This window comes from Acomys russatus, chromosome 20, assembly GCF_903995435.1.
Source record: "Acomys russatus chromosome 20, mAcoRus1.1, whole genome shotgun sequence".
NCBI classification, from domain to species: Eukaryota; Metazoa; Chordata; class Mammalia; order Rodentia; family Muridae; genus Acomys; species Acomys russatus.
In genome coordinates this window covers 49,549,042-49,571,245 of record NC_067156.1, presented here as the reverse complement: position 1 = coordinate 49,571,245, position 22,204 = coordinate 49,549,042, and the positions used below count along the sequence as shown (strand labels likewise).

At 42.6% G+C, this 22,204-nt stretch overlaps 1 protein-coding gene across 3 annotated transcripts in view; it reads left to right on the top strand.

Moving 5' to 3' along the window:
* The window catches only part of Piezo2 (piezo type mechanosensitive ion channel component 2), a 360,353-nt gene that overhangs the window by 325,899 nt on the left and 12,250 nt on the right, over positions 1-22,204 (top strand). For 2 of the 3 annotated variants that reach the window (XM_051163421.1, XM_051163420.1), the window contains 9 exons: positions 6,814-7,221; positions 7,884-8,142; positions 8,921-9,103; positions 13,181-13,433; positions 14,605-14,737; positions 15,787-15,934; positions 16,036-16,250; positions 17,870-18,028; positions 19,837-19,984. In XM_051163421.1, coding sequence (XP_051019378.1) covers positions 6,814-7,221; positions 7,884-8,142; positions 8,921-9,103; positions 13,181-13,433; positions 14,605-14,737; positions 15,787-15,934; positions 16,036-16,250; positions 17,870-18,028; positions 19,837-19,984 — 1,906 coding nt within the window. Of the gene's footprint in view, positions 1-4,182; positions 4,351-6,813; positions 7,222-7,883; positions 8,143-8,920; positions 9,104-13,180; positions 13,434-14,604; positions 14,738-15,786; positions 15,935-16,035; positions 16,251-17,869; positions 18,029-19,836; positions 19,985-22,204 lie in introns of all 3 variants that reach the window. The other variant, XM_051163419.1, reaches the window with a different exon arrangement.

Here is a 22,204-nt window from a genome sequence, read left to right as displayed (position 1 = left end):
TATGAAGTAAAAGTTACCGAAGTGCATAGGTGATATCCTAGGCCCTGCAGATCCAGACAGCAATGCTGGAGAAATATTGTCCTGCTATAGACAGGATTAAAGGAGGTAGGAAGGATATCAGTTTATTGATAACAAACTCAAAACCATAAATTAAAAGTCAAAGGGACTTAGGATGTAGCTCAATTGGCCATTTACTTGTCTAGCCCATGAAGGGCCCAGGATGTAATCACCAGTACCAGAGAGTAAAAACACAAAGCTGAAAGTCAAAATTGTACTCACTGGATAGAAGTGGTTAAAGAGACAATAGACAATTTCTTACCTTGAAATATAGTTTCATATCTGTTACATAATTGTTTGTTGTCTTTGAGTTGACCAATTAGAGAAACTCAAATACATCAATCCACCCACCATATTTGCCTTTGACACGGATCCAAATCTACTGGTCTGGAAAGAGAATTTCTTTTATGTGTATAACACACACACACACTCTCTATACACATATAATCATATATGCATATGTAAACATGTAAAATTTACATTTTAAATGGTAGATTTCTTAATTTTATATGTATATTACACACAGAGAGACATATATATTTGCCTATATCGATTTTGTGCAGATAAAACTATTCGTGGCTATACTCCTTCCTCTCTTCCCAAACAGAACTCTTTTAAGGTCTTTAGGAATAATAAAGGGATGATATTTTCTTTAACTTGTGAATACTCCAGTTATTTTAAAGCTCTAAAATCACAGATATTTCAATTAATATTATCTTCATCAAAAGAGGGAGCATATGGACCAGACTCCTCTTAGGGCTTAAGGTGAACAGTTTATTTCCTAATTGGGATGGTGTTTAAGATGCTTTTTAGTTCTAGAATAAAATAATTGTTAGAAAAAAGAAATTGCCATAGTGGTAAAATATATTTTTCTCTTTCTACCCATAGTTTTGCCCTTTTCTCAGACATTAACTTCTGAGATAACTAGTAGTGGCAACAGCTATAAAGAGAAATTGCTGATGACAGCTGTCAGCCAATAGCTAGCACTGGGCCCATTCTTTGCACTCTGCGTGCCTTGTGAGACCACCCATGCTCTTCGCGAAAGGAAAGCTTTGCTCCTCTGCTCTCACTGAAACAAAAAGCTCACTGTTTCTCTTGTAGTTCAGTTAGACAATTTTGTAAACCACGACTTCTATCCTGTGTGGAAGCTGGAAGCCCTCTTCTTTGATCTTGTTCCAACAGGTTTCTCTACATCTAGAAGTCAAAGGATTTAAATGCAATCATTATCTCCCTGATTAATGTTTATGTCATGAGTTAAAATTCATTTTACCCCCATTTTTTAAAGTGCTTACCTATTCTGGTCTAGCTCTCAGCTCTTTTCTTCATCAGGGAAGGATGAGCTAAGGACATGGGTTAGAGACGGTGCAGGTCAGAGCTGTACAACACTAGGCTCACTCCCTACTGACATAATAATAAGTTATGATGACACTGAGTGAAGACTACAGGGCAGATGTGCACACGTGTGGAGATGTGTGCAGTTTGTTAGAGGTGAAGTGGAGGAGGTAGGCATGTCTGGGTGCCCTGGACATTCTCAGTGTTGACGAATACTGCTTCCTACATGGGGGTAAATGGCAGTGAGGAAAAAAAATCTTTGTTTCCAAATATTCCTACTTTAGAACCAAGTGATAACCAAACCACCATTAAAAAAATTATGGGAACAGCAGAATGAGAAAGACACTGAGGTGGCACGAACACTGAGATTCTGTGGAGGCATTCCCAGGTGGCGTACCACCCATCATCAGTCATCCTCCATCTGGTCATTTTTCATAACACCTGCAAGTGTTCCTCAGCTTCGACCCATGCTGTTCTGCAATATGTACATCTAATACAAACTGTATTTTTTTTATTGCTTTTAATTCCAAAAAAAGTTTCAGACCAATCTTATTCACTTGTGCAAAAATTATGCTCATATTCATCTGCAGTTATTCCCTCCCATAGAGTGAAGAATATAATCATATATGTATGGGATATAATTTATTATTGTTTTTTTTTCCTTTGTCAAGGCATGCTGTCCCTTACTGTGACATAATGTTTCTCAATGACTCCTCTTTACCTCTTTTCTTGCTTTATTTCATAATAAGTTGTGTTTTGTTACCTGGATACCAAAGTTTGACAAGTAAAAAGGGAAGTAGATAATGATGTAGACATCTTATGAAATTTGAAGAAGTCATCTGTCATCTCCCAAAAGGAATACACACAAACACATTTTCCCATATGACTTAAGGTTCTTCATAGACTTCTTTCATATCATACCCGGGTATGTTTTAGGGCAGCTGCTTTAGAACCAAACTCTTTAAAAAAGGAATCACAAGGTCATTAAAATGTAAGGTAAAAATAAATATACTTACAAACAGGATTCCTATATGAGTGGTTTTTAGTTGCATAAAAATTTATAATATGTTCAACTAAGAAATTAAATAATCAGCACTAGGAGGTTATAGAGGAATAAGACCAGTTCAAACAAAACTAAGCAATTGTCATTAAATGTGACCTAAGTAGAAAACCATTGGGAGTCACGAGATATCACACTTATAGGTTGATTTTTTTTTTTTAGAAAACAATGTTAAAATATTTGCAATGTAAAACTGTCAATCAGTAAATGCATGAGGATCCAGAGCCACTGTAACTAATCTATAATGTATTTTGACTTTCATTTTTTAACCTGAAGTAAGCGGTGATGTTAAGTTCACTTTGTGAGAAAGTCATGAACCAAAAAAATTTGCTCTTCATAGTAGCTGAGTGACATTCCCAGTGTCTTCAAACAAAAACCCACCTCCATTAAAGTCTCCAGGAACCCACGGACAGGGGAGAGGTAGCATGTCACTAAGAAGATTCCTCTTCCATCTGCAAGTCTGGGACAGATGGGTCTGGTGACCATATGGCCACCCTCCATTAGCAAGAATGACCACGGTGTGGCCTGTTTTCCTTTACGGCGTCTGTCCCAACATCCATGTCACACACTGTTCACATAAGACAACAGCAGATGGAGTCAGAGTGGGACCCTAGCAAATGACAACAGACTTCCTTTAATGGAAGAGTCTTTTAAATCCAGAGCCAAATGGTGAGCCAGTTTCTAATGGTTCCTCAGAAAATCAGGTGTGTGACTTAATCAAAGCATTGCTCACTTTGCTGCAAATGTTGTTACCTGCATTCTGAAAAGCATTCTCTAGTATAAAGGGGCAGCTGTCATTTGAAATCTGCTGCCTGAGAAGTGGCCGTGCCCCTGCCGTGGAGGGGCCTCAGGCCTGCTTCTCAACGACTGTTCCTTTGGGTACTGGGAAATGAGGGATTTAGTCAAAGGGTTCTCTCCCTCCAGACACCCACTAAATCTTGAAGCTTGATCTATAAGAAAAATAAGGTAAAGCAAAACAGTAACAGATGAAATGTGTTTGGCATTGCTAGGATTCCATCGTTGTTTTTTGTTTGGTTTGGTTTGGTTTGGTTTGGTTTGGTGCTGTTTTACTTGTTATGTTGCTTGATGCCCAGCCACATATCAGATCAGCATCTCTTCTACATGCAAGGAACCTGGTTATGACTCAGAAAGAAAGGTGAGAGACTCAGTAGGTGCTGCTGGCACCCTTGACCTTCTGCCTCTCGTTTTGAAGATTGTTATAAAACTACATTTTTTTTTCTACAAAGTGTACCAGCAATTAATTATTTCTGCTTATGCAATTGAGTTGAGAAATGCTCTCCATGAACTTGGGCTCGCAATCCCAAAGAAAGCGTGTTTTCTTCAGTCACACAAGAATCCGTTGCCATGCAAAGCTACAAGGATATGACCTTTCTAAGAAGACTTGTGGGTCTCCTCCTTATTCCGCTTTGTGCCTCACCCAGAGAGTGTCATTTGAAAGCTTACCCCCAGCCAGTACATTGTTTTTCCCCCAGCTCCAGTTTCTTCTGTTTATTTATCCTGCCAAACAGGTCCTTCCCTGTCCTGGAGCCCCCCTGTTGCTGAGGTCATCTGCTGGTGGTATTGTGTGTGGTTGCCGCATGGCGGGGTTCTGGTCAGTTGTCCCCGCTGGCCTCCGCCTCCCTTCCGCCCCCCTTTGCCCACCCCCCCCCCGTGTGACTTGGTGTGCCACTGGGTTTTAACTCTGTTGTCTCTGTAACTGTTTGCGCTGTTAGCTGCTACACTGAAGCAACCCTGCTGATCTCAAGGCAGTCCACCCTTGATGATTTAGATGGACAAGACCCTGTTCCTAAAACAAGTGAGCGCGCTCGGCCTAGGCTCCGTAAAATGCTCAGCGTGGACATGTCTTCCTCATCAGCTGACAGTGGCAGTGTAGCATCAAGGTGCTTAACTCGTGCATGCTTCGTTCCGTTCTCTTACGTCCCTCCCTCAAGGGTGCCATTGCAAATATAACTTCATGGGATGAATGCTGGTTTTCTTTTTGCTTCCATTTTTGAAATTTGCATGATTTTTTTTAAAAAATGCATAACTATAGGCTTTTCTGTGACATAATTGTTCCCAAGACAGTGCTCCGTGAACTAGCTGTGGCCTTGTTCTGTCTGTTAGCAATTGCCTAAAAACTGATTGAAATTGTTGCCCTCCATTCTAAAAACATTTTTAGAGATATGCACTTGATATATAATATAGATATATTAGTATATATTAGGAAAATCTGTCAAATATAGCTATTTTCAGTTAAAACAAAATAAATGTCTATACTTGGCATGTATATCTCATGGGAAAATTGTATGTATTTTAACATTGGCTCTTGAAAAGAGTATTATATAGAAACATGCATCAGTTTTCTAGACTACTATCTGCCTTGTTTGGAAACAATTATTCTGGGCTTAAGTCTCCTCATTAGATCCTGCCAAAAAGCAACATTCAGTTAGAAATGAATTTAATTGCATAGACACACAATACTCTTTCCCCTCACCCCAAATCTTAGAGCTGTTGCCACAGACTCTAGCCATTTGTGTTCATCCTGGCATGAAAATAACCCAAGCCAAAGCCAACTCTATTCTGGCCACTGGGTGTCTCCCACAACAGAGGTGGTGTCAACCTTCTGCTTGCAGTTGCATATGTTAACACTGGTACTGTCCATTGGGACCTGGCATAAGCACAATGCTTTGCCTTCCAGGGCATCCTCTATGAGATACAAGCTTGTTTGTTATATCCTTCCACTCTAAAGAGCTCCCAAGGTGCACTTGGTCTCTAAAGCCCTCAGGTGACCCCCAAACCTTGGATACTATGCTTATTATCACTTACAGTCACTTTGGAAGTTGGACCTAATGTGGATCTGGCTGCCATGGTCTGAACATGCCCTGAGGTGTTGGTCAAGTCAGTGGCTTCCCAGGAGGGAACTGTGTATGCTAACTGAGATGAATCTTAGCAAAAGTTTGGTGAGGGCTATCATTCTCAGTGGTTTCTCCAGGCGGGTACAAACTTAGGACCAAAGCCCGGGACATGTTCAGTGCCTGCACGATCATCCATCATTATTCAGTTACAAGATGTCACAAAAGGTATGTCATCCATTCATCCATCACTCATTGGCATGTCTACACTAGTATCCTGCATTTGAGACTCTCTGTGTTTGTGGAAGCTACCTGCTCATACACATCACTCAGACAACAGTATGTATTTCCAAATCTCACACGCTGTCCTCCAATGTCCACTAGATCTTAAATACCATCTCTTCTTCAGGGGCCAAACAGTTAAGAAAAAGCATGCTATGAATTTCAGCATGCATTGAATTCAATATGGCTGCTTTGTTTTCAGTTCTAACCTTTCTTGCATGGGCCTGTCAAGGAAAGCTAGGAAAAAGTTAGAAATGAAATGAGGAGCACTATAGAAAGAGCACAGGGAAACCAAAGTAGGGACTAGTAATAAAAGTGGCACACTTATATAGAGGAGTATATAGGAGAAACATATTTAAAAAATAAAAGAAAGGGAGAGTGGGAGAGAGTGGGGAGAGAGGGAGGGAGGGAGGGAGGGAGTGCTTGGGAGAGGTGAAAATAGAAAATAAATCTCTGAGACAGAGCAAGCAGCTGAGAAGGTGACCACCTTAGGAAGAGATAGTAATAGGTGGCCCCACATGGAAAACCAAGTACTCATGAGAAATGTCTGAGACCAGGAGAGGAGGTAAGAATTCAGTGGGAAAGGTACCGATACCAACAAGAAAGAGACAAAGGGTGAGAAAAGAAGAAGTGATCAGCATTAAAGAAGGGGCATTTTAAAGCATGTGCTTGTTGAGTCCAGCCAGTGTCTGATGGATTCTATCATCCGCAATGGGCCTGGGCAGGTCTCTTCTGCAGGGCTGAGAATAGAACAAACCTTGGTCAAAACCCTGTGGAACAACCTAGCATGGCTTCTCTTTCTGTATGCTCTCTTCTTTAAGGAGTGATGGCGGTAGGTAGGTATGCTGTGCTGAACATGTGCTGGTTTGGAAATGAACCTGGAGCTCGTGGCTGCGAATATTGGTCCTGTTTTAAACACTTCTATGCACAGACTGGGTTGCTCCTTTCGAGGCGTGTGTCACTTGCTCTGGTTTGGAAGGATGCAATGCTCACTGTCCACTTTTGCATCTGGAAGGCTACTGCTTGCAGTTTCTGCAGACCGGGAGTGAATTTCCGGAAGGACAAAACAGATGGGATACAAAAACAGAAGGGGTGGGGTTGTTTCCTTTTCTCATGTGCCTGAGGCTTTTTTTACTTGGAAGTTCTGAGTTGGCATCTTAAGAATTAGGACAGGTTCCCAGCTGGTATAAATGCTAAGACAAGCACTCTGCCCATCTTCTCTTTGCACAGCGAGCCCACACAGTGCACCATGCTGTATTCACGACAAGGGACAACGGAAACCATTGAGGAGGTGGAAGCTGAGGCTGAGGAGGAGGTGGCAGAAGGTCTGGCCCCTGAGCTCCATGGCGCAGAAGACAAGGAGTACGGGGCTGAATATGAAGCTGGGGTAGAGGAGATCAGCCTCACTCCGGACGAGGAGTTGCCTCAGTTCTCCACAGATGATGGCGATGTGGAGGCCCCACCCTCTTACAGCAAGGCTGTCAGCTTTGAGCATCTGTCCTTTGCCTCACAAGATGACTCTGGGGGCAAGAACCACATGGTGGTCAGCCCCGATGACAGCCGTACAGACAAGCTCGAGTCAAGCATCTTACCACCCCTGACTCATGAGCTGACAGCCAGCGAGCTACTGATGAACAAGTAAGAGAAGGAGGCAGACCTCGCGCTTTAACCAACAACTATCACAAACGTGTGTGTTGTAGTTACATACGCACAGAGCACTAGACATAGAAGACAGACATACAACCTTGGGACAGCACTGTTGTGTCTGAGGGACAAACTCAGCAAAAACTGTCCAGCGGCATTTGTGTCAATACCTCTTTCTATAATAAGGTCGCAGACAGGGTTAGCACCCCCAATTTGACAACTCAAGATGCCCTGAAATCCAAATGAGCTCAAAAGGCATCCACATAATGCAGGAGATAAATTAATGCATGCCATTGACATTTGTGCACATATAAAACCACTAGAAAGTATTCTGAAAAATGGTCTTTAGGCTGTATGGATATTGTATGTATAGAGAAAACACTAATTTCATGTTGAAAGTTGATTTTCATACCTGAGGTATAGCTCATTATGTATACAAAGAGCCTAAAACATGAAGATCTTCACCATCTCAGACAATTCTCAAGTGTTTTAGACAGAGAATAGTCAACCTGTAGGAGGTGTTCTTGCTGACATATATATGGATAGTCATATGCAGAGGATGCACGTGCAGATGCACACACTACAAGAGATTATAAACGCAAATCGGTGACCTGGAAAAGGTGGAGACGAGAGTCCGATCCCGCTTATTTTAACAGGATGTTCCATGACGACGAGCTGGAGGAATCCGAGAAGTTCTACGTGGACCAGCCCCGCTTCCTGCTGCTGTTCTATGCCATGTACAACACTCTGGTCGCCCGCTCGGAAATGGTGTGCTACTTCGTAATCATCCTCAACCACATGAACTCTGCCTCCATCATCACCCTCCTGCTGCCCATCCTCATCTTCCTCTGGGCCATGCTGTCGGTCCCCAGGCCCAGCCGGCGCTTCTGGATGATGGCCATCGTTTATACTGAGGTAGGCCAGTGGGTCACACGGCTTGCTTAGGCGCGTAGTCATCACCAGCAAGAGTGACCCATTGCTGGGAATTCTGTACACCTTTTCAGGACTCACACCTCATACAAAGTAGGTTCTGGTGGCGTTCCCAGTTAAAACACATGCCGAAGCGGCTTCCCTTAGGTTCAGCAGTTGGCCAAAGGTTGCACAGGTGTTGGACACGGGGCTTTGGAAGCCTTCTTCATGAGACCTGTGATAGTAACCATGGTCTATAACAGGCTTTTGCCAAGTCAAGCCAGTGCTTGGTGTTGGTGAGTTTCCAAAACATCGCCTTAGAATTAAATAAATATCAAAGCACCTTGAATACAGTCTGATGCAGTAGGAAAAAAATTTTTTTTGAGACAGGGTTTCAGCTCTGTCTTAAAAAAACAAGAAAAAAGAAAAATACTGTCTAACTGCCTAATAACAGACCAGGCTTCATCCCCCCGTCAACAGCAAAACAAACTAACAAAACCTCACAGACTCCCCAAAAGTGCATAGTATTTCAGAACAATTTACAAACTAAGGCGTCATACAACATATAAATATATTCCTTTTTATTATACAGTGTAGATCTTGTTCTGGAAATGAGAATCACACTACCATACTGTTTTAAACCCAGTAGTCTTGAGATCGTCGCGTATACTAACAACACATTATTTCACATAATTGTGGGCATTTGTTAAGTCTTAAATCACTGTGTCTTGTGTGTTGCTATTCCTCTAAGGGATGACTTTTTCTTTCTACCATCCATGTGTAGGTGGCGATTGTGGTAAAATATTTCTTCCAGTTCGGCTTCTTTCCTTGGAACAAGGAGTTGGAAGTAAACAAGAACAAGCCCTACTTCCCCCCAAACATCATAGGAGTAGAGAAGAAGGAGGGCTATGTCCTTTACGACCTCATCCAGCTGCTGGCCCTGTTCTTCCATCGCTCCATTCTGAAGGTAGCTAGTGTTAGCAGTTCATTACCCCCATGTTGGTAAGTCCAGTCTCCACCAGCACCGACAATCCTGGACATTAGGCAGCATGTGCAGAGCATTGCTTAAAGGAGATGTGGTATCATTCCGGCACTAGTTTAAGGCAGAGCATCAGAGAACACTCAGAGACAACACCTTGTCTCTCCTTTCCATCCCAACCTCCGTCCATCTTCTAGTAATATTGGATTTAACAATTGGTCTCTTATCATGAAGCTACAGCTGTTACTAAGAAAGTATCTCAGACCATGCCCTGGACTACTGGTGCCTAGAATCTCACCCTTGAGAAAGCCATTGCTCTCAAAGCCTGAGGAAGACCTCTGCAAGGCAATGCATCCCAGACAGGGTCACTCTTACTCTTTTCTTTTATTCTCATTTACACTTACACACACACACACATGTGCACACATATACACACACAGACACATACACACAGACACATGCACACACACATACAATACTATATGTATGTAAGATATGTGTATGTACATATGTATATGGTATATGTGTATGCATATATACATATAATCTGTCTTTTTCTCATATATTCTCTCTTATAAAACATAGATTCTTTTCTCTGCCCTCTACTACTCCAAGTTCCCTACCACTGATCTCCCATCTGCAACCACTTCCTTTCTGTCTCACATTAGAAAAGAACAGGATTCTAAGAGAGAGATAAGAGCAAAACAACAAAATAAAATATAATAAGAGAAAAATGAAAGTCATTACATTTAAATTGAACAAGATAAGCTGACAGAAAAGGCTCTGAGGGAAGACATACTCATTCATACATTAAGATGCCCCATAAAAGTACTAAGCTGAAAGCTACAGTATATCTGCAGAGGACCCGGTGCAGACCTGTATAGGCCTGGGATTGCTGCTTCAGTCTCTGTGAGCCCAAATGAGCTTTGCTGAGTTCTAGAAGGTCTTGTTCTCCTGATGTCCTCTGTTTCCCCTGTCTCCTCTTTCTGCCTCCTCTTCTGCAGGGTTTCCTGAGCTCTGAGGGGGAGGGATTTGATGGAGACATCTTGTTGAAAGCTGTGTACTTCAAGGTCTCTCTCACTCATAATTTCTAGCTGTGGGTCTCTGTATTTGTTCCCAGTTACTGCCCTTTTAAGTAGCTTTGTGGATGTTTTTCTTCTCACATACTACAAGTTGTAAACAGAAAAACTGTTAACAGAACCAGGCCAACCCACTATGGCTGTGTACAAATCTCTATGCAGCTCGCATTTCCAAGCCACCGTGCCTGTTGTCATAGTCTTGATTTTTTCCTATTTCTGCCTTGCTTCCTTTTCCAAAGGAAAATTATATAATTCACCCAATCAAATCATGTCTTTATCAGTCCTTAGAAGGATCCCTTTTAGAATGAAACTTGGAGCTTTGTTTCTTGTTTATTTGGTTTTGATTTTAATATATATTGGTTTGTCCTTGCTTTGTATCCACATCTGATCCAGAACTTACTATGTAGCCCAGGTTTTTACCAAAGTTGTGATCCACTGCCTCAGCACCCTGAATGGTGGGGTGGCAGGCAAGTACCGCTATACTCAGCCTTTTGGCCTCTTAACTATAGCTCACAGGGAGGAACAGGCAAAACTTTGAGGAATAAATGTAAAAACAGGCCATCTGAGTCTCAAGAGAGGAGCTCATTTTCTAAATGTTGAGAGATTCCAGGCTTAGTAGGAGATTGGAGTGGTGGTCCAAATTGGATCAGAAGTTTTCTACAATGTTGTCCAGGAAGCTGTCCAACTCTGATGAGTAAAAGCATCAGAATCATCCGGGGCTGGAACTAGGAGGAGGCAGGATGTCAGTGTCCATCATGCTGGGAGGAATGATTCCTGTCAGGTCTGATCCAGCTGGTTATTTTGTTCTGAAAACATAATTTCTCACAAGTATTATACAGTTCTAACATTATAATTGTATGAGGTGTGCAGGATGCACAGAACAATTGAAGCCAGTTTTCTGGTCATTGTCCTAGAATCTCTCAACATTTAGAAACTGAACCACAAATGCAATCACTAGATTGCTTAACCATTCTCTCCAATTTTGGGGGGCCCACTCCAAGGTATTATGTGCCCTAATTGAACCTGAAGAAACCTTAAGAGAACGATGCCCCATTCCCTCAAAGGGGGTTGGGGGTTGTATAGTTTGCTGTTTGCTCGCTTGATCTACAAATGCTTATTCTCATCAGGAAGTGGTCATAAGTCATTATTGGTCTTATACAGAAAAAATATTAGGGGAAACACAGGAATGTCTCTCTTTGCCTTTGTCTTGCATATATAGGCAAGGAGATGAGAGCTGAAAAGAAAGAAAAGGAGATAAAGGAACATAGAGGGAGGATAGAACAAAAGCTAGATGATTGAATCCACTCCTTAACTCAAGGCCTTAATTGTTACTCATAATGAAGGTTATGTCTAAGTCATTGCTATAGAATTTAGTATATTGATACAAAGCATGGGCATGTCAAATACTTGGCAGACTTTTACACAAGAATATATATCCTAAGTCTAACTGATAGATATGACTCTATCAATATATGAGGTAAAATAGTTGAATAAGGTCTTCAAACGCCTCAGAGACACACAGAATATGATATTTAAAGTTGTTCTTACAATCCTAAATTTCTTTGACAAGACAAGTTAATTCCTGACAATACCCAGCTGACCTCACAGAAGATGATGAGCATCAAAGAGCCTCCTTATGGACATGGCTTCAAAGGTGGCAAACCAGCCACTTGGCAAAATGTCTTTGTTCCTGCCACAAACAGAATCTGCCTAAAAATGGGCAACTTAGATGCAGGCAGAGTTGACGGCCACACTCTGCCAAGTCAGAGTAAGCAAGTCCTCAATAGTTCCTGCCCTGTGAACAAGTCTGGCAGAGATATTAGGCCAGAAAGCTGAAGATGAGGCTCCAACGTTATAAAGTGTATTAGGTGGCTGGTCAGGCAGTAAACTGTCTTAAGTCAATTTGTACATTTTGGAAGCTGATAACTCACACTGCTGGTTCACTCAGGAATTTAAGTTTTATTCCTTCTCAAGTCTCTGAGGGGCATTGAAGACAAGATAGTATAGTTTTACAACCAAGCCTAGCTGATTAGGGGACAAGATCATTTTAGATCAAGATAAAGAAGTTAAGCTATTAGAGTTGAGATAGGCTAGATATTGAATCGCATTCGGAAATTTAGACCCAACAAGACAGGAAAGACACTTATTTCAAACAGATGAATGCAGATGGCCAAGTCACTATGAATGTAACATGTATAGAACTCATTATTCTCATGATTGTCACATGGTTCTCCCTGCTGTATGTAGTTTGTTTTATACATGTGTAATAAAATAAAAGTGTTTAAAGAGAGAGAGAGAGAGAGGGGCTCATTGGGGTACATCACACCCCCATGGAGCCACATCACAGGCCATGTGTGGTCCAAATGAGATCTCACTCCAGCAAGACCAAAGGGTTCTCAGCCTCCTGGTCTGTACATGCTTTCCCACTTGAACCTCTTCTACCCCATTTCCTTAACAGCATAAATCAGGATCTTTGGTAGACATTAGAATCTGCCTTACATCTGGTCAACAAATTTGAGTAAATATTTGCAGTTTTGTTCTGAGTCTTGAATAAGCCAAGGCTCACCATACCAATGGGGGCTTGGAGAGGGACAGAGTCATCCTACAAAGTAGAGACACTTATAATGTTGGGTGCTAAGGTTGGGCTCACCTGACATAGTAAGTGGGCCAAGGCTAGTTCTAGTGCTAACTGTGAGCACTCAGCTATGTTCTAGAAGGTTCTAACAAATCAAGGAGCTATCATTTCATCCGTACTTTATCTGCCTAGCTTTTCCTGCCTTGACTTAATTAATTACACAGTCTTTTCACCAATAACCATCTCCACTCTCCTAGGACACCCCCACAGTTCTGTACAAGTTTCCTTAGACATGCCTCCCTTGGATTTCCAATGTCAAGGGATCAAATGTTAGAATCAATACTGTAAGAAAGCCAACCAGTTGGCCCACCTGAGATGCTAGCCTCAGCTGTCACCTTCTCTACTTCTCAGTGTCATGGCTTATGGGATGAGGATGACGTTGTTGACAGTGGCACTGACAAGGAGGAGTCCGACGATGAGCTCTCCCTTAATCACGGCAGAAGAGGTTCCTCAGACTCACTGAAGTCCATCAACCTGGCTGCCTCTGTGGAGTCCGTGCACGTGACCTTCCCAGCACAGCCAGCAGCCGTCAGGAGAAAACGCTCCTGTAGCAGCTCTCAAATCTCCCCACGGTCCAGCTTCTCTTCAAATAGGTCCAAGAGAGGTATGTGTTGCATGGCCTTCAGGCTGAAATCGGCCCCAGACAGTCTCATTTTCCTGGTGCCTCTGTGTCTAGGGAGGGCAGTGGTTGGGTATTATCGAGAGGAGATATTGTAACCTGGAAGAGACATGCTCTGGCATCAGATGGACCCAAGTTCACATCCTGTTTCATCTTTGTAGCTTCATTGTTCAATATGTGTGAGCCCATTCAGAGACCAGGATTTTAGGTAGCAATGAAAAGCAGCAAGCACACGGTCTAATGTATAGTAATGTAAGGCACATTATAATTTATTCATCATCTGTAAAGCTTTTCTGTATGTGCTATAAATCATTACAGATTTTAAAAATGGATTTAGATTTTGCCAGTGGAGCATTTGGGGGTGGGGTTGTGGTACTGAGGACTGGACCCAGGATCTTTCTCATATTTGGCTCTGTCTCTACCCCTTTCCATTTTACTAGTTTTTATTTTGGAGTATGTGTGTGTCTCCCTTCATTTCACAGGCTGGCTTTGAATTCATTCTGTGCAGCACAGGCAGGCCTTGAACTTTCAAATCCTCCAGCCTCAAGCTCTGAAATAGCTATGATCGCATGCCTGTGCCACCAGCATCGGCTTCAGTTGGGGACTTTTAACAAAATTGCAAAGTCATTTTCTGAGCTAGTTATTAATTTCCTACTAAATAGTGAGGTAAGGGTGGTCAAAAAGCTGCCATCCCTTCATTTTGGAAGTAACTCGGCCTTTGTAGTTATGGCACACATGTCTGATGTACTCACGACCTACTACTTCTGAGTCAGATACTGGAAAATCAGATCATATTGGTTTTATAGCTGGAGAAATTAGGGTATAAAAATGAGTCCGAGTCATGCACCCCTATCTGGAAAAGCTGAGACCCAGAACAGAACTGAGCATGGGTAAAATGATTTTCCCATATATTTCTTCTTGAACAAAGGCTACAGAACCATGCAGAGGAGACTCACTGGAAGTGAACTCACAGATCAAGCCCAGCCTTGTGTCAGCAGAGAAAGCTCAGTTTCCTAAACACTCAGTGGGCCATCTGTACCTTGCATCTTCCATGCCTTGCATCTTCTGGTTGCCCTGTACCCAACCTGACTCCTGCTGGCAAATCCACTGTTTAATCCCCAGCCTGTGATTTCTCTCCTTTTTCTGCTCTCTCTAGGCAGCACAAGCACCCGAAACAGTAGCCACAAAGGAAGCAGTGTTTTGAGCATTAAACAGAAAAGCAAAAGAGAACTATACATGGAAAAGCTTCAAGAGCATTTAATCAAAGCAAAAGCATTTACCATAAAGAAGTGAGTGAGTAGACGCAGTTGGGTTGTGTACTTTGTCTGGAGCTGGGGAACTGGTACCAGTGGCTTCCTGTAAACCAGAGGTGAAGAATGAGAAATTCTTTTGTTACAACAGGATAAAGTGACCCACGGTTGTATTGTTTTAGAGACTATTTGTTAGTGAGTGCATTCATTTGATACGCTTTCAGGTGTTTCTTCTGAAAGCCCATCCAGGCAGCAAGGGGAATGAGGTCTGCATGGATGGGAGCCATGAGACCTGTTCTTCTCCACACTTCTTGTTCAGTGTCCTGCAAATGCTTCCTAGCCTACTTCACACATCCCTCCACTTGTTGGCAATTCAAAGAGTCAAGACCCAAGTACCAGCCTGGAGAAAGGCACCTGTCTGGGATTGTAATGTGAATCAAGCAAGGGCTTGGAGATCCCACAGCACTTAAATGGGGCTTTGATTTGAAGGCAGAACCCAAATCACAGTGACGATATGGTAGAGGCTTGAAGGACAAGCCAAAGACCTCAGGGCACAGTGGTAATGGCAGAGACAGAAAAGAAAAGCCAAGCGCAGCCAAGAGACACCATAATGGGCATAAGACCTCAGATCGGAAGAGACAGGAGACATCTGGTATTTATATATGCTCAAATCTGGCCATGCAGGGCTCAACACCCTCATGGGCTCCCTCACTTTATCCTCTTCCAACTCTGTGCTTCAGTCATTGTCCCACCCAGTTTATCACACGACAGGGATACCATACAGAGAGTCTGCAGCACAAGCTCCCATGCAGTGACTAGCCAGACCCAGACAGACATATACCCCAGCACCTGGCTTTTAGCGCCTTAGGCCATTCTGTTATACTTCAAGTAAGGGAAGAATTGTGGCATCCTCAGGTCATACCTGCTTTGGCAATAAGCTCATCTGTACTCCTGAGCACGTGTCTCTTCAGGGGACTCTGCCTAAGCTCACAGAGGAAGGTGGGACCTGCATAGAGAACAGCAGGAGAAGCGAGTGAAAGTGCTCTCAGTCGTTGTCCCCTTCTGAAGCAAGTGGGCTTGTCTTGCAGGACTCTACAAATATATGTACCCATCCGTCAATTCTTCTATGACCTCATCCACCCAGACTACAGTGCTGTGACTGATGTCTATGTGCTGATGTTCCTGGCCGACACTGTCGACTTCATCATCATCGTCTTTGGTTTCTGGGCCTTTGGGGTAGGTTGGGGCAAGGGTCTCCACTCATCCACTGACTTGACGGGACATAGCTCCATCTTTGGGCACTGTCACTCATGCTAAGCCTGTTCTGTCCTCTTCAGAAACACTCAGCAGCTGCAGATATCACCTCTTCTCTATCAGAAGACCAGGTCCCTGGGCCATTCCTGGTGATGGTCCTCATTCAGTTTGGAACCATGGTGGTAGACCGTGCACTCTACCTCAGGAAGACTGTGCTAGGCAAGGTCATTTTCCAGGTCATTCTCGTGTTTGGGATTCACTTCTGGATGTTCTTCATCTTACCTATTGTGACTGATAGGTAAGGTTTCCCCCACAGAGATCCAACAAGACAGGACAGCAGCACAATTAAAAGGCAAGGATTTTAGTGACGTTCAGTTCAAATCTAGAGTAGATAGTTGATTTCCCCCTCCTCGGCGCTTTAACTGTAGTCCATCCACATTTACAGAAGCAAAAATTTTCAGAATAAGAGAAGGGATGGCCTCAGATCCAGGACAGACCAAAGATCTGTGAATTGGGTTTGTTAGCCAAGGTCAAGAGGAACTGGATTCAGTCTTAGGTGCACCCTTTGGTGGGAAAGAGGACATGAGAGAAAGTCAAATGAGTTTATGAGAAACAGGGGTTATTCATCTGGCTGAAAGACATGGGGAGGGATGATAAAGTGGAAATGATAGTATCTGTCATGAAGATGATGATGGAGCCCGAGAAGCCCATATAGAGGACCGGGAAGACCCACTGGACCCACTGTGAAATGATGGTTTTTCTACCAAGATAACTATTGCTAATGGCTAAAATAGGCTGTATGCAGCGTGGTGTAGCTCTCTCTGCCATTGGCTTGAGCAATGATGCTACAGCCATCACTTCCTTTAGAAATGCTCCCTCTGGCTGGGACATACTGTTTTAAACATCTTCAAGCTTCCTGGGGAAAGTCCTCATGTTCAATAAGCAAGTTTGATCTCTTGTCAAAACCTCAGAGTAGTCCTTAGTCAAGTCATATGAGCAATCTATAGATTGGGATGGCTAATAATATTCCTGCACCAACCACATAAGGAAACTGAGTCGGATGTAACATATAATGGGGAAATCCAAACCCCTAGCATTGAGTGGCTATGGCTCATTGGATCACCTGACCTCTGACCTTTCCATTGAGCCCCATAGTGGTTATTACTGTTTAACAATACACTATAAGGATGGGAATACTTTAAAAGGAAAAAGAAATTGGGAGTGTTTCCCTGAATCTAAAATACATCAAATGAATAAGGGACTATTACCCTGAAGATGTTTAACAGTCCATGCATAGTGGGAGAACAAAACTCAGGTCATACAACTGGGTAAGGCAGGGATTCTGTACAAATACTACAACTGGAAGAATGTTGGGGAATCTTATTTGTTACTTTATACTATAGAATAAATATTTTCTACAAATATTTAATAGTATCTATGCCTTAAAACAAAGAAAGATGCCAAATTCCATGCACAAGGTAGCTGATGAGTTTGCCCTTTTTTCCCCCTGATACATAAAAGTGTCTCAGAATGCTTTCTGTCACATATTCCAAATTATGGATCCTTTTAAGTTAAAATGTGATTTCTTAAAGATTATACTTTAAGATACAAAGAACTATATCAGATATGCTGTATAAAGATGTTTATTGATGGATTCACTCAATAATAATTTAATGTAATCTTAATATTAGCAACTTAATAACATATAGAAGATGCTCCATTCACAGAATTAAGAGGGTTTTTTTTTTCTTCTTTAATTGTTATGTTTTTGACTTGTGAGTAATCCACTAGGTAGAAAATTCTTTAGAATTGTCCCAAGGGACGGAAGGGAAATTTATTTATTTTTTGTTCTAAGCTGTTATCCTCTGTACAAGAAAAATATCCAATTCCTTTACCTTCTATAATTTTGCATTTTAGGAAATTCAGCGATAACCTGGTGGCTCAGCTTTGGTACTTTGTGAAGTGTGTGTACTTTGGATTGTCTGCTTATCAAATCCGCTGTGGCTACCCAACGCGAGTGCTTGGAAACTTCCTTACAAAAAGCTACAATTACGTCAACCTCTTCTTGTTTCAAGGGTGAGGGCACTGTCTTGTCTGTCCCTGGTGGAGTGGAGGCAGTATGTGTCTTCCATGAGGAGGCAGGGACATAAGATGTCCTGAAACTCTTACATGTCAGCAGCCCACGATGGCCTGCTTTAAGCACCTTTCTACACTCAATACCTGCTAGGAAGTTGTCCTAGAATCATCCACACTTGGTTAATTTTCACTTTGCCTAGTTACCGTGATAATATTTGGGGATAAAAAGTGGGATACTCCTCTTCCCAAGGCTGAGAGATCACCAGAGGAGATTGTGGTAGAAAGATTCTCAAAGCCAGAGGCAGTGGGTGACTACAGCAAACCAGTGTTTTCTGGACACAGCAAGGCAGTTGTACCTGTGAACTCACTGCAGTTGTAACAACATGCACAAGACCCATATAAGATCAGTGCAGACAGATTCTCAGCTTGGAACATGGGCATGGTCACAAACACCCACCCATAGCTAAATTGCTATTGACAAAATCAGTGACTGCTGGGGGACTCTGAGACTTGGTTCTCTTCAAGGGAGTACGGGTCTTGAAAGGCTACCCATGATCCAGTAGATGACCCTAAACACATGTTCATGTGGACTGTAGGAAGCAAGTAGATGTCATGGGTTTTAAAAATAAAACAGCATATGGAGTTGGGTGGGAAAAAATGATGAGACAGCCAGGGGAGGAATTATAGGGGAGTAAATGAGAGATGAATTAGATTTTTTAAAAAAACATTATATGCATGTATGAAATTCTCAAGCAAAAAGAGAAAGAGTGGAGTAGACATACATAATTCTTAAGTATCAGTGTATTTCTGGACATAGTAAAACACAATGACTGGAAGTTGAACCATTCCAGGATGGTTCTTTGTGTACAGTGAGTTCATCCATGTGAAAGTCTAAGGGGCACCATGCTGCCTGTTTCTGATAGTCAGCTCATCAAGCAAGCAACATTAGTTCCTCCATGTGAAGATTTCCATGGGAGCATACCCTTGCATTCCCCCCTAAAAGTTACACCATGTTTTAAAAGACAAGGTGGCTGTGGGCACAGCTGGCCCCTTCATGGCTCTAGCTCTGAACCCTGGTGATAGATCAGAAGAATTGTTAGGTGCATTCGGATATCACCCCGTGTCCTACCCTAGGCCTGGGCCTGATGTTTTTCCCATGTATTGGCTTCTAGAGCTGAGCTAGCCCAGTGGAGGGGTTACCCAGTGGGGGCACCCCAGCCTGGGAGATAAGCTCTATCATCCAAACACCCTCAAGTATGCCTCAGAGCCTGCTGTGGCTTGAGCTAGCCAATTCCCCAATGCAACTCAAAAACAAGAGGCTTTGTCTGAAGCAGTGTGGCTCCTTCATATAGCAAGCCACTGATGATGAGTCCTCTCTCTGGGTCCAGTGACATCCCTTGGTCCCTCTCTGCCTTCGTGCATTTGCTTTCATCTTCACCAGGTGTATACTCTTTACTGGCCCATCCATCAACAAAGCCACAGAAACTCAAATAACCCTCCATCGAACTGATTCTTATAGTACACACACATGTAAAAAGAACAGAATCAGCTTCAACATTGTTTTAATATGAAACCCCAGTCAGTTAGAACCTAGAGAAAATAGGAATGAAAGGTATTAATCTATGTACTAATTTATCATGTGAAGGAGTTGCATTCCCAATTGGGTTTTACTGTGAGGATCACCTTGAAATTTTTTCTTAACTCATGGCATTTTACACAAATTGTTACATGAACTCTTCAGATGAGGTAGACAATGGGGCCATCCTCCAAATGTCTGTCTGAATAAATGTGGTTTCTGTTTCCCGCAGGTTCCGGCTGGTCCCGTTTCTGACTGAGCTGAGGGCTGTGATGGACTGGGTGTGGACAGACACAACCTTGAGCCTGTCCAGCTGGATTTGTGTGGAGGACATTTACGCACACATTTTCATCTTAAAGTGCTGGCGAGAGTCAGAAAAGGTAAAGAGCCAATGAAAGCGCCTCCTTCCTGCCTGTTGCTCTTGAGCACAAGTCTGTCACCAGATTAATGTGGATGCCACATGTTTTGTGCCCAAACGGATGGAGGAAGGGGACAAAACCTACCACAAGCTATACATACAGCATTGATTTCCAACCAACTGAGGTTGGAGGTTTTAAAGTCATTTCTGCTGTTGTCAGCAACAGCATCCAGATGTTTTCTTCCTGTGGCAATAGTATTGTCAGTGATCTAGAGAAAGAGTTGATATTCTGTCACATGACCCAGTTACCCTTGAATGCCCACTGGGGAGCAGAGAGAAGCAAGTGCAGAGAGATTTGGGTTGGGTAAGGTGGCTTCATGGTCGCCATCTACTTCACTCTGCAGGATGCATGAGTACTTTAGGATCTCTGTTAAAGGACATGAAAGAAAATGTGATGCTACTAGGTGACCCTTAAGTGTATTGGATATTCTAAAAGTTTATTGTATGGAACAAGAGTATCTTGTATAATGGTGACAGAAATTTGTAACTAACATTTGGCGAAGAGTGTGAATTGTCTTCCTGTCTTACCTCAGAAACAGTCTCTTTGGAAGAGGTTCCTCTAATGTGTATAACATCTAGTGTGCATCCCCTGCTCCCCGAGGGCAGACAGCTCTACAGTCATCAGGAGGCATGTGTGTCTAGGAAGGTTATAGAATTGAATGAACTGAGACCCATCACAGTGAAGAGACAAAGACACAGCCATACTGCCACTGAAGAATTCCTCTAAACTTTTAGGGACCTCAGCTCAGGCCATACCAGAATTTGTGGCTTTGATGATGACAAGAATGTTGGAACTTTGTCATGAAGCAAAGTTGGAGATTTTTGTTAAAGGTATTTTAATATATGTTTAAGCATAAGAGCGATGGGCAAAAAAAGCATCAGAAGAAAGTAAGAGACACAGATGTGGGCTCCTCCAAGAGAAGTTAAGCAGCCAGTTGTCCCAGCATTAGCCCTAACTCTCCAGTTGCATCGCAGGAGGCTGCTCTAACTTTTTTTTTCTTCTTTTCTCTCTTTTCAAGAAGTAAGGCTGCAGGCTGGCTCCTTGGGTGAGGTTATATGCTGGTAAACTAAAACTGGAAGCCCCTAAGATTGCCAGGATTGGGTAGCACCTTAGTACATGTTCTTTTCCTGGAAATAAGGTTTGTGATAAGAGTCCCAGGAAACTGCAGGTTTATGGCTGGGAAGGGGTTGATGGGCCCCCCAAACTACAGTTGCCAACTCTTGAGAATTACCACATGGGTGCTGGGAATTTAACTCTTGTCTTCTGGAAGAGCAGCAGACCACTGAGTCAGCTCTACAGCCTCTTGTCTTTCTTTTAAAGAGCAGAAAAACTGGAATGATGACAGAATGCCTTAGTCTAGTTGTTGTTGTTGTTGTTGTTGTTGTTGTTGTTGCTGCTGCTGCTGCTGCTGCTACAAACATTTGAGACTAGGAAGCTTATTTTAAAAGAGAGATTTGTTTTGATTCCAGGCCCTATGGGGGCAGCATCCTTCTTTTTTTCTTCCTGCCTCTCCATGCATGGTGAGAAAGGAGAGAAAGAACCTGACAAGTGTGGGAAAGAAGAGGGGATGGCCTCCTGTGACAACAAAACCATTCCTCAAGAAAAAAAATTGCTTCAGTTACAATGATTCCTTAGTTGGCCAGATGCCCTGCCAAGGTGCTGCCACTTCCCCACACTGTAGAGACCATGGTGCTCTGAGTGCTTCTCTGGAAATCGACCACATCCAACCAGAGGGAAAAAATAGAGGAATACCACATTGCCAGAGGACACAGGGTAGCCACCAGGTTAACACAGGCTTACAAATGGTTATGGTGTTGCAGTGTGTAGCAAATGGCTGCACATGAAACACTAGAAAGAATCAAGAACGAATCATTTAGTTCAACAGCAAAACATAAGCAGAAGAAATAGCAGCTGCTTTCAAAATTGTGAAACTTTGAGATTGTGCAAAACTAGGCTCGGATTTGTGAGGCATAAACCAACAAACAAGACAAGCTTGGAAAAGCTCCAGTAAATGTTAGTGGGAAATAATATGTTTCTAATGATCAATGCTACTCCGTGCAGAGCGGGCTGCCTTACAAGATAGTTGCCAAGAAATGTCCAAGTACACACTAAGGATCTTAGAGGAAGATTTACTCTATTAAGACACTGAGTCTTCTTCTATATGCTAAATTCCTGATACTG